This window comes from Marmota marmota, unplaced genomic scaffold (genome assembly GCF_001458135.2).
Source record: "Marmota marmota marmota unplaced genomic scaffold, marMar, whole genome shotgun sequence".
Taxonomy (NCBI): domain Eukaryota; kingdom Metazoa; phylum Chordata; class Mammalia; order Rodentia; family Sciuridae; genus Marmota; species Marmota marmota.
The window spans coordinates 6206815-6220529 of record NW_026000077.1 but is presented as its reverse complement, the minus strand read 5'-3'; the positions used below and the strand labels follow the sequence as shown (position 1 = coordinate 6220529).

General features: G+C 37.0%; 1 protein-coding gene across 4 annotated transcripts in view; it reads left to right on the top strand.

Moving 5' to 3' along the window:
• Positions 1–13715, top strand: part of Spag17 (sperm associated antigen 17) — a 221680-nt gene that overhangs the window by 53011 nt on the left and 154954 nt on the right. For 3 of the 4 annotated variants that reach the window (XM_048814581.1, XM_048814579.1, XM_048814578.1), the window contains exon 4: positions 7620–7766. In XM_048814581.1, the coding sequence (XP_048670538.1) occupies positions 7620–7766 (147 nt within the window). The remainder of the gene's footprint in view (positions 1–7619; positions 7767–13715) is intronic. The other variant, XM_048814580.1, reaches the window with a different exon arrangement.

Below are 13715 nucleotides of genomic sequence, written 5' to 3'. Positions count from 1 at the left end.
AAGAGCTACCTCCTCCTCTAAATTCTAAACTACCACATCTATTATTTATTAAAATAATTTCATCAATCTCTGGTCCCTCTTTCTCTATAAAAAGGATAAAAATCTCAAAATACAGCTAACCCACTGGTATACATTTCAGGGTATTGACCTTTTCTCATCTTCAGACCTGGACTAGAAGGTCTTCAAAGACTCCAATTCTGTCCAGCATGTCTGGATAGCAGTAAGAGCTAACTTGAGTGAGGGATTACCATGCATATCATTCATTCACCCTGCTTAATCTTCATTTAGTCTTATTGAATTCTCAATATATTCTTGTGAAATTAGCAATATTCATATTCTCTTCCTATAAATCTTTCTGCTCTCAATAAAGGACAGTTTTGCCCCCACCCCCAGAAAACCTTTTGCAATTTCTGGAGATGCTTTTAGTCATCCCTGCTGAGTAGAAACCACAACTGCACTAACTATCCTGCAAAGCTCCTAGAATTACAAACAAAAAAATTACCTGACTCAAAATGTCAATAGTGCCCCTGTTGAGAAGATTTGCTGTAGATTCTTTTTTAAAAGGCCGAAGCTTAAAGTATTAAATATTTTGTCCAAGACTGTCCTGTGATGTTCGGGAAGATAGAAGTACAAACACAGCCTGTACTCTTGCACCAAGTTGCACACAAGCAGTTAATGGCTTCAGCAACTAGCCCATCACCCCTTGTATCAAAGGAACTAAAATTCCCCACATCGCACATAAAATGTTCTCTTTTCAATGATTTGCAGATCACCTTTTTCATCAAATGTGTAGAATCAGGCCCACAGAAAGTAACCTTCCACTCTGAACACTGATAAATTTGTTCACACAGAAACACATGCACATTGGGGCAATAATTAGTCTGACTTTTAAATCCATTAGCAGATATAACAAATATAAGGCAAAAGCAAAGTGCATAAGCAAACAATCACACTACCTAAGCCATGAACTTTGAAGGTGGGCTACAGACCTGGTTTACAATAATGAATACTGTGCACATTTAACCTGATGAATATTGAATGATAAACATTATACCTTATGTTCTCCAGAGAGATAGAAGTGGTAAATAGTCATCTGTATTTATTTTTAAAGTGCTAATGGAAAAATCTTAGTTTTCTTCTTTTTTTAATTAATTCCTCAACAGGCACAAATATCAGGTTTTGACAGTATTTTTAGATTTAGAGCATCTTAAAATTTTTAATTATCCCTGAGGGCAGCTTTGCACACAAAGATAAATTTTGTGCACACATATGCACATGCACACACATGCATGTAGAAACCTATATCCACATGTGATCCATCACACCTCCACAGGTCACACACATCATGCACAGACAGGCCCCGGTTCTTACACCCTGCAGCAAGTTTTCTTACTTTTTTCTCACAGACGGAAGAGTCTGCCCTAGCCACCCACACACTTTCTCTGGTCTTGAGCTCCTCTGACTCTGGCTGAAAGGAGGCTTCCAGTTTCTGTTAAGTGTCTTTTCCCTGAAAAACTTAGTTCTGGCATATATATGATGGCAACTCCAGGCAGTGAAACCAAGGCACCACAAAAACCAGAACTATGTTCACCCTCACAGCTGGACTCCAGTGCAGTTAAGTTATATGTTAGAGAGAAGAGCTACCTCCTACTCTAAATTTTAAACTACCACATCTATTACTTATTGCTTAAAATAATTTCATCAGTCACTTGTCCCTCTTATTCTACAGTAAGAACAAAATCTTGAAATACAGCTAACCCACTGGTATAAACTTCATTCAAAGTGTGTCATCAAGTTAAATCTTTTCCATTTTACTGGCAAGAGGGATTTAGAAAACAAATGGCATTGGGCAGCTAGAAGGGGTGTACAGAGGTGTACAGAGAAAAATTTGCATTCTTCTATTTTTGCCCCATACTCCCATTAGTTACCTTCATTCAAGAGCAGATTTCTTGAGTGACCATAAGCAATGATCCTAGCCTTCGAGCCATAGATTCTCATTGCTTCTCACTTTGAGCACTTATATGAATCTGAGTCTTAATAAATGTGTACAAACATCTCCTGCCATGATAAAATTTGCCAAGGATGGTGCTTTCAGTTTGGGGGTAAAATTAAAGGGACAACATAATGGGACTATTACATAAACCTAATTTTAAATAATTAAAAAAAAAAAAAACTTTACACCATCATGTAGACTCTACCCTGACCAAAACAGCAACTAGTAGCATTTAAATCTTAATCAATTTAAAAAAAAAAAAAAAAGAAGACATATTCAGTTCCTCAGTCTCACTAGCAATATTCAACTACTCAATAGACACCTGTGATCAGGGTCAGTCGCTACCATATTTACAGTATAGATAAAGAAAATTTCCACCCTCACTGAAAAATCTATCAGCACCAATACAGAATGAAGCTAGAGAATGCCCAATGTGGATCAGCGGATGGGGAAGCAGACATTTTCATTAATGTTGTTGAGGACAAAACAGCTATCAACAAAAATATGTATGCACTTAATAGAAAGCAAAATAGCCTATATGTCAACAGGAACTAGTTAAATAAATGGCCAAACACCCACACAAGAGAAGACTCTCCTGTCTACTACAGAATAACTACTTAACAAAACCCACCAGCAGAAAGCTGTGCTGGTTATGTTTTTATGTAAAAGCACAAGCCACAAATCATTTGACAATATGAATAGCATCATCCCATTAGTACAAAACATAAAAAGGATGTACATACATATGCTTAGGCATGTGTGGGGAATTGTGGAAGAGTGCACAAGAATTGGTGAACACTGATGGATGATTTCTAGGAAGAGGGATAGTGGAAGGAGTTGGGGTATACTTTCTTTTCACTAATGAAAAATGAGAACACTCCTCCTTTATTAAATCAATAATGTATTAAGGAGATGAGCTCCCTAAAAGAATATGACTTAAAAAAAAAAAAAAGCAGAAGTCATTTTCTCTGTGTCAAAGCTGATTTGCTGCACCCTGTGCTAGTCTGGACTGAATCAGCTCTAGATTATGGATTCTGCTCCTGTTTGCTGAGGTCTTTATGTATCCAAGCCAATCCAAAGTCATTAACCCAAAGAAAATGGGTTAAATATGGAGTCAGACTTTGGGAATTATTACAGTTAACTGCAACAAACCCCAGTAGGCCAGTGGGATTCAAGGAAGGCTCTGAATCTAAAAGGTTCTTTTAGGGGAACTGGTGGCTACTTGGAGTTCCTGGAGGGAAATCTTCTCCCAGACTATTGCTCTTCTATCACCTTCCCCTGTTTAGTTCACACAGGTACACTTTGCTTTCTCCATCACCAAAGCCTATTCCACAAGAGACATGCAGGTCTTTGTACATCCTCAGAACTCACCTGGAATTGAATGTGCAGCAAATTAAGCAATGATTCAGGCTGTTCCGTATTTCCTTACAAGCATACCAGGAAAATCAGGCAGAAATCCTCCTAGGAATCCATTCTTTCCATCCATTTACACATCCATCCATCCATCCATTGGTTTTCATGGGAATGTGTGAAGCATTTCTCTTTTTAAAAATTTATTCTTTTTAGATAAACATGACAGTAGAGTACAATTTAACATAATAACACAAACATATAGTACATTTTATCCTAATTGGGATCCCATTCTTGTGGTTGTACATGATGTAGAGATTTATTGTGGTGTATTCATGTATGTACATAGGAAAGTTGTGTGCAGTTCATTCCACTGTCTTTCCTATTCCTATTCCTCCTCCCTTCCCTTCATTCCCGTTTATCTGTTCTATTATAACAGCTCAATTCACAACAGCTAAACTATGGAGCCAGTCTAGGTGCCTTTCAACAGATGAATGGATAAAGAAAATGTTGTATATAGATACAATGGAATACTACTCAGTCATACAAAGAATAACTTTATGACATTAGCCAGTAAATTGACAGATCCAGAAACGAAAGTGCTCAATGAAATAAGCCAATCCCGCCCCAAGAAAGTTGAAAGTTCTCTCTGATGTGCAGATGTTAACCCACAGTAAGGGGAGCAAGATGAATAGAAGTTCTGTGTGAAGAATTTCTAAGCACCGGGTAGGCAGACATTTGTGCTTACTAATGGGAGAAGGATTGGTTTAAAGGGGAAGGAGAAGGTACTAGTGTGTGTGGGTGGACCGGAACCCCAGCCAAGGAAATCATTTTTAGTGTACTCTGAATCACAAACATTCTAAGAGAAAGAGAATACCTACAAAACAAATATCTTCACACAATAAACAGGTCTTTCTTCCCCAACTACGCTCTTTGAGACTTAATTTTTTCCTGCAGCCATCTTTCTCAGAACAGACCACCTTTGGTCACTAGGCCCAGAACCTCCCCAGTCCTGGCAGGCCCTTCCGCCCGGTTCCCTGACCTGAGGAGGTCCAGGGACTCTCAGGCTTTACCTGGCAAGTTTTCACCATTTTAATGAGTCCCATATGCCCATAAGACTAGTGGGGGTTTTATTTTTGTTTTTGTTTTTTTAGTCTCTAACTCAAGCCAGGCACACTTACTAGATATTTTAGCCCAACGAGTATCCAGGCTTTAACCCACTTAAGATGGTATTTCTGCCTAATTAGGGAAACAGATTTTTGTCCAGTTAGTCCCCACCCACTGCCAGCTCACCATTTTCCCGTGTGCCCTTCTTCCCCCACCTCTCGCCTTTGGAAGCTTGCTGCATGTACTGCACACATGTGCACACACTCACTCAGGCACATTGACTATAAACACTGGACAAACTACCAATGCTGGCAGGTTGAAGGTCTGATTGTTTTCCTTTTATTAATACAAGTAAGCCCAGGGAGGGAAAGTTCTTCTGGAATGTTGTGTGAGAAGGTACATTTACTCTTAAATTCCATCTCTTCTTCAATTTTTAATTCCCTTAAAGACATCGTTTGCGAAGATCCCCCTGAGAATTTGTATTTTTTTATCTGAGACCAAACTACTGACCAGGTGGAATTATGAATTATGGGGTGTGAGATGAAAATATTTTCAATGGAAATTAATTTGAACACCTCTTTCTTTGTCTGCCTCTCCTGAATATGATCCATGCATCATGGACATTTCCAGTCTCAGATTTTAGTTCAGTCCAGACTTTCATTTTTGTTAGTTATCTCAACATTGCAGCATCAAAAGTGGCATTTGTGAAAATAAACAAATAAAATTAAAATTTTTTTAAAAAGTGGCATTTGTGGGTGTCAAGTCTCACTGGCGCAGCCATGGGGAGGACAGGTTTTCCGAGCCTCTGCCGTTGCTAATGGGCAAGCTGGCCTCCATGTGGGCTGCCCTGGCTATCTGAGAGGAAGAAGAGTCTCTCCACACCCTCCTCACTGCTACCTCACCCTGCCCCCTGCAATCCCTCTGTGTCCACACATCAGGACAACACAGGTTCCCACAATACCAGTGACATTCTCCATAGCCTATGTCCCCAGATCATGGCAGGATGTCACTGTTACTTTTAAACCATCCCAGTTCTGTTCTGATCAACACTAACAGACAAGAAATAGCTTCTCTGGCCTATAAAATACCTTTCTGTGGGTATGTTTTGTCATACTTTGAATGCATTTTAACTCAGTCAGGTAACATGCATAGACTCCTGGACACAAGGGGATAGAAAACACCTCCAAAGACATCCCATCCATCACCATGACTGCAGGCAGCCTTCACCCAAGCTCCCGTTCCCCCAGCACAGGTGAATATCCTGTTTTCACAGATCATCAGAAGAAAAGACTCCACAACTTCTCTTGGGTACCCCACTCCAGGGTTGACTTCCCTTCAACACTGTCATTAACTTTGTGGTATAGGGAATCACTCCATGCTAGGCTGCCATGAGCTTTCAGAACTCAAATTTGAATATTCAGGACCAGATGTCACAAAGCAGCCTGATTGTCAGCATGCTGTTTAGCTGGTATTAAAAAATTCCATTTCAAACCAAATATTGATGTCTACTCTCGGGGTTGGATCAAGCCACAGAGACTTTATTTTGCAGTGAGTGCCTGACATGTGGTCCCCTTAGGATTCCCTTCCACCTTGAATCTGGTTGCCATTAAATGGTGGGGTTCTGCAGGTGTCCTGTTAGTTTTCCCCCTCACAGAAATCACAGATATCATGTCCCTTTCCCTAAATCCTGTTAGCAGACACAGAAGTGCCATGAAAGCAAAGCACTGTGCTTTCTGCAGACTGCCGACTTAGACACACACAAAGCTTTCTGACTCTTGGTTTGTTCCTCTGGTTTTTAGCAAAGGTGGTTTTGAAGGAATCCTTCCCCTTGCCTTCCTATTCTGCTATGCAATTTGGGAAACCCCTTTGTGGTCTCTGAGAGGTCCAGTTACATTTTGGCACATGATAATCCACAGGGCCTTCTGCAGTTAGAAACGAAATACACACCTCCCTCTTTCCGCTATTTCCCTTGGCAAAGGGGAAAGTCAAAGGAACTGGACCAGTCATAGAAAGCCCTGACCAAGAACCAGTGGAAACCTCAGACAAGACACAGCCCGAAAGATGCAGTGCACGCGGTCATTGTCTGAGACTCTGGGCCTGAAATTGACACCATATGCGCCCCAAGGAATGACTGCTGGGGGCGGGGGTGGGGGGACCATGTCAGAACATTTTAGTAACACCTAATTCATCCCAAGGTTATAAATAAATATGATGCTCGCTTAAAAACAAAAGCTGAAAAATACTCTAACTAGATTATTCCTGTGACAGTCCTTCAGGCAGAGGTGAACTTTATTAGGGAGACAACATGAATAAAGAGAAACACGTAACAACTTTTACGGTATATTTTACGTGATTTTATTTTTTTTGCAGTAAATAAAGTGGTTATAGGGCTCCAAGGAAAAGGGCCCAGATGTTAGAGAGTTGTGTGAAATTTAGGGGAAACAAGCTGTAAAAAACACACTCATAAAACAGGCTGTCAGTGGCCCACATCTGGACAATACAGCTGTATGTTCCTAGTGGCTGTCGTCACCCAAAGAAAACTCAATAACCTTGTTTCACCCCAATTAGGCTGCATACCAACAGGATCAACATTAAGTTCCAAGGGGGGAGCAGCATTCGTAAGGCACCTCTGTGTCAAGCAGCTTTTATCTTTCATTTGAATTTGGTCACCGAGAAATAAAAGACTGCTAACATAGTCATTTCCACTTTTATAAAAACCCTGTTTAATTTATAATGTCCTAATAAGTCAAAGTCTGACAGTTTGGACTACTGGCTATGCCAAACAACAAAAGACTTTCTGTACCCTGAAAGTGACCCGTCAGTCATCCCAAAATGGATGTCTGTCTTAACCCTGACCTTCTTTGGAAGTCAGTCTTGAGTCTAACACCACTGTGGGAAGCACTCTACGTTATTGGGGGGAAAGGTTGATATTCAGGCTGCCCAATCTATTTAAAGTAGAGGGTAAATGCCCCTCTCGATGGCATTTGGTATTTTTTTTTTCTTTTTTCTTTTCTTGTCTATTTTTTTTTTTTTTTGGTTATTATTAAGGCATCTATCTTAGCAGTAAGATGAATATTACAAAACATAAAATACCCTTTTTCTTTTAATCAACAGACTGTGGCAAAGGTTATAAAATGTCACTTTTCCTAATAATTATATTTCTTCATAGGTATTAGTGGCAGCGAAAACAATTATGGACAGTGGAGAAAATTTAACCCTACCACTGGTAGGAAAACTCTTGAAATTCCAACTTCTCCAGATTAAATTAAAAGACCAACAGAGACGGGAAAATGAAAAGAAGGTACCGTATGGCACGGTAGGTCATCTACAGAGGACAAGCAGTGAATGAAACTGAGCCAGGTTTTTACAGAAGCACTTCCTTTCTTCTTAAGCCACCATTAAGTGTTACCAGGCAAATTCAGCTGTCACTTCTACTTCTTAGGGGAAAGGCTATCCACAGTTCTATTAGAGGAATTAGGTTGAATCCATTAAAAATAAATCCCCCCTACATATGAAAATGACAGTATCAAGAACAAATGCTAAGGATTGTTTTTGTGCTAGTATATTTATATAATTGCAGCAAGGAAGGAATTCAGGAAATGGGAGTTAGGAGAAGGAAATGTATAAAAGGGGAAAAAAACTATCAAGTCAGAATCTAACCATTTAAATTATTTTATATGATATCCTATTGAATATCCTATTGAGTATCATATAAAATAATTTAAATAGTTAATTCTGATTTGAGGAATGCCTATTAAAATAGTAGGCATGTCTGCACCTTCATAATAAAGTGACTGTCAATTTTCATATCAAACATCTGATAATTTATTCACATGTGGATTTTTTAAATTTAATTTGCCTACAGAAAGCGATGGTTTTTTAAAAATTCACATTTGCATCTGAAAATATTCTAAGATACTTTTAACAAAGTGATGCCAGGTTCAAATCTATTTGCAATGATTATTTCTCAAAATAAAAATGCTTTTCTTAATTTTCCAAGTGAGGCTGAACTATTTTTGGAAAGCCAAATTCTTCTGTATATACATGTGTAATGTGTATGTGTTTGTGTGCATGCACATATGTATAGGAAATGAATTTGCATGTCATTTCTTTGTGATCTTAAGTGGAAGATGCAGAATCAATTAACAGAAAAAGAAAAAAGTGAATACACCCCAATAATACCTTCTTCACCTTTACAAGACCCCCTCATCTGGGTTTCCTATTTGAATTGGGCTCTTGACAGGATAATTGTAGACAGCAATAATAGTAATAATACCACTTTCTGTTTGCAATGTAAGGATTTTAAGTTTTTCAAAGATATTCCCCATATAGCCTCCATTAGTGTAGCACATTCTATCTCCAGGAAAATTTTGCTCATATGAATACAGTCAATGTTATACTTTTCCATCTATTGAAGCTCTTTCCATCATGTACAAAAGATATGTACCTTAAGAAATACTCAGGAAAGTTAAGACTTGGCAGAAGAAAAATTGGAAATCTGAAACTAGTACAGTAACATCTATTTAAATTCCAATGTCATATGGAAATCTGAATCATAAAAAGTAGACTGCAAGTCTTGTGAAAATTCCTGCATTTTCTATGTGTTTTGTACTTTCCCACAGTACCTATAAATAGCATGCTAAAAAGTGTCAATTTACTTGTTTGCCACCGATTTTAAGTCAATAATTATTTTTTATAGGAGTAGTTTACTGATTTTGGCTAACAAACTTGAAGTAACAATAAACAATATTTTGGTTGCTTAGGAAAATTTTTAAAGCATGCAATGATATAATAATATTCTTGCACTATTATTTTGTTCAGCAAGTCTTTGAATTGTGAGCTATAATAATACTGTTATGAGATTCTAATGGTAGGGAAATAATATTAATTCATTTGTTGAAAATATGCAAGTCACAAGGAATTGGGGCTTGTACTCCAAATATTGAAGGAAAAATGTATTAGACCTAGTAAGAGAACTCTAAGCAATTAAGAGCCAACAATTACATAATCCAATTTAACATCTTCGTTAACTTTGGGTCCCCAGTGCACCAGCCCCCAAATCTCTGAGTCAAAACCATATGAGTAGGTGCTAAATAAATTGATGAAAACTGATTGGAATAGAATACTCTCCAGAAAGTACTCTTAGAAAGGAGAGATGAAAGGACTTGTTTGCAAAATGATGTAATCTATGTTCATTTCAACAACTCTGCCTAAGAGGTCAGTTGGAACAATTGAGGTTAATGCTTATCAGCCCTGGGTTTGGCAGAAAGAAAAATAAAGTATGTAAAACTGATATCATGCTGTACATTAGAAAATGAATAAAGAAAGGGAAAAGAAAAGAAGACTTTACTCAACCTCTTCCTCTTTCCTGAGCCTAGGACAAGATTCTGTGATTCCTCCAAGGCAAGGAACTGAAGCTTGGGCTTTTGAATCACAACAAGAAGGTTATATAGGTTTTTCCTTTCAAATGCTAATCACATCATATTGCTTACTTTTGCACAACCAGAGATTGTTTTCTATCTTCTGGGTTTAATTTTCAGAATTGAATTTTTAAGAATAAATGCATTAAAAGTATCCATAGTGACAATTATAGAAACTGTTAGGGAGAAGGCAAGGACAAAAATATCTAATATAAGTAGCTTCCTATTCTTTTTCCCCAGGAGAACAAATGTGATACATCACTATATATTTGATCCTGTTTTAATAGATAAAAACTTTTCTTAAAACTATGACAAATAATAGTTTCAATTGCCAAATACAGTGAAGATGTTATTTTAGACTCCAGTAAGTTGAATAACTTAGAACACTTTACTCTGGCGTATGCTTAGCATTGCTTTTGCTTTCTGCTTTGCGAGAAAGCTTGCTGGCTAATTAATATTTTAAAAAATACAAGGAAAGAGACTTTTGAGAACAGTTTCAAAGCCTTTAGCATGGGAATTTGGAGGACACAAATGCCAGCCTCTAATAGGAAATAAGTTCAATCTATTTGAAAACATTTATCTACTTGATATAATATAACTCCCCATCACTTACTTCCAAATATGTATATCATATTCTGTAAATATATTTTATTATTTCAGAATTTCTGAATCTGCCTCTTGTAAAATAATCCTAAATTAGTTAGATTTTTTATTATTTCTTAAAATTTTAATAAGGGTGTTTTGCTTTGGAATGAAAATCTCAAATTAGATTTTATTATTTGTTTTTTAATAAGAGAGCAGTTTGCTTAGGAATGAATTTTCCTTACGTCATTATCTGAACATTTATTTTGCCGTTTTAGTTTTATCATTACTAATCTGTTCTCAACTCATTAATTCAACAAACATTTATTGAAACAAACATTTAGAGTAACAATGTAATGGGCACACATATTCTCAGAATGTTCATCATGGTTTTAAGATAAATTGCTTAGTTTCTATTCTGAATCACATTTTAATTACTTATTGGAATTTTCATTTTCACTCACATTTTTGTTTCTTTTAACTCCAACTTTTATGTTACGTATCAATTATGAACATTTATTTAAAAACAAAACACATTGAGAATTTAGCTAAAGAAAACATCTATTCATTTTTAAAAGTAGAAGAAAAATGACTGTAATACAAAAAATCATTCATCATGTAAATAATTGGCCAAACTAGTTTTATGCCTCTGAGTTGAGTTCAGAATGTTTGCATTGGTTTTACAAAAAAAAAAAAAAAAAAAAATCCAAATATATTGTGTTTTAATTTATAAATTCAAATACTCAGCCCATATTCTCTTGAAATTTTTAGAAAGCACACCTTTTATATAAAAGAACAGCTCTCTCTTTATAGCTTGTATGTGTCATAGAGTTGTCTCGTGTCCTTTTGTACAAAAATTGAAGAGGAAGAGGATATAAAGAATTATGAACAGAAAGTATTTGGTAAACTTTTCTTAAAACTATTCAAAATTAAAATTACCTGATAAATAAGTTTGATAATACAACATAACATAGCTACAAGTAACTCAGAGCCTCCTCAACAGAGTAAGGAAGACAAATGAGAGTAGCTTTCACAGACATTTTCCAGCTTACTCCAGTCAAACCCTGAAACGCTGGAAATCAGCCAACTCAATGCCATATTTTGCGTGTGTTTTGTTTGAAAAGAAAGGCCATAGGGACATACCAGGAAATTACAGGCTGGTTAGTTTTGATTCAGTTGTGGTTAAAATCTTCAGGAACTATTTTAAGAAATCAAACAGAGGAAGAGCAGGAACTCAGTTTAGAGGGACCCGCATGGTTTCAGGAAAGGAATAACTTGCCTCACTAACTGGATGGAATTCTTGGGGGCTGGATTACCAAAATGCAGATACTACCAACATGAATGTTGGATCTAAGGAGTTTCAAAACCCAGTCGTTCACAGGAAATAATAAATGACTCCCTGGCTGGCTTATCTGTAAAAGAGAGTAGTGCTCTCCTAATTTTGATTTTTATTAATAAAAACATTTTATGGACTTTTAGAAAAATTTAAAGAAACACATATTTTAAATAGAGTAGTATTTTTAAGTCCCAGTAGCTAATAACAAAAGTTAGCTACTGTTATTGATTGTTTGGCACCGTATTAAGCTTTTGACACATGTTGTATCATTTAATCCTTTAAATAATTTTATGAGAATTACTCCCAATCTGCAGATGGTGAAATCAAGGGTGTGAAAAGCTTAGTAATTTCCCAAGGCCAAACAAGTACTCCCAGAGATGGAGCTGGGATTCAGACCCGAAATTTTCAGACTGCAAACTTAACTAATGTGCATACCTCTCCCAAGCGTGTCTCAGTAATGATGAAATGGCTCTCTGGGCTCACAGGCAGTTGAATGAAGCCCAAGAGATGTTTCCCCATGGGACAGATGGCTTTGCCTAGCCACCTACCAACAACTATCTGGTCCCATTAATTAACATTGCACACAACAGACTGAGGTAAAATGTAGAGACAGTAGTCAAGGGAAAGGAGCAAACTCAACAAAGATGAAAGCCACTGAGCTGACCAACCACCAATGCCCAAGGCAATTCTGACTTAATTTCCATTTCCACCCTCCTTGCCCAGAAATGACCCAGTCTCTAGAGAACCACTTAGAAGGAGACTTTTTGAAATTAATTCAGATGCCCTCATATCTTCTCCCTCCCCTTCTGGATGGTGAGATGGATAGCACCGGCTGACCTGGCATTAACACCTCTCAGAGCCACATGGGATCCACAGGAAGCAGACATCAGATAGACATCAGACCCCCTCACCACCACCACCACCACCACCACCACCACCACCACCACCACCACCACAGTTAGGGCCATGTTCTCAATCTTTGAATTAGGAACTGCACCCTGAAGATGGCAAGTAAAGAACCTCAGAACATTTTCTGGGGTTCTAAAGATTATATTGTTTCGTCACATGAAGCCAATAACTGCCTAAGCTTATATTTACTATACCATAACATCTCTCTGGAGAATCAAATTCTTAAACTTCATGCATTATATTTTTCTATTCAGTGGAGGCATGGAACAGAAAATGAGGGGGGTAAGAAGATAGGTAACAGAATAAAAAGAAAATACATAACATTCACAATGTCATAATCCTATTGATATTAATGTTGACATTTTGGTATGCTTCCTTCTATGGACCTGTTTCTTTGCATAGTTGTAATATTTATAAAAATATTTTTAATCCATATTTTTACAGTTGAAACACGTCACAATTTGTACTCATTCACATACCACATCTATCACTATTTGTTGTGGGGCATTCCAGAGATTGCCATACTTTTCTCAACTATGCCTCTATTGTTGAACATTTAAGTTATTTACATATTTTTAGAATAAACAATGTGCTCTGTGGTATGTAAATCTCAATATTTCCAAACATTTCCTTAGTATAGGTTTTTAGAAATGGATTAATTAGACCCCAAAAATGTTCCCATTACCTTGTGTTTCCAAAGTAGGTTCTTGACCATTTAGACCCAATTCTCTATTAAAAACAAAACAACAACAACAACAACAACAACAACAAAACACCCTGAACAAATGAACTTGGAAATCGCTGTGTATTATATACAATCTTGGAGATTTCACTACACAGTAGCTGATTAAAATTGGAGAATTTTGTGAAAATAAATCTGTCTGATATTGTTTAACCTGTCTCTCAAACTTATTTAATTCCATACATATTCTCTAAGACCATATTTTGGGGCCCTATCATCTGGGACCAGTAGAATAGCTGTTTATGAGAGAGAATGATATCTTTTTTTTTTTTTTTT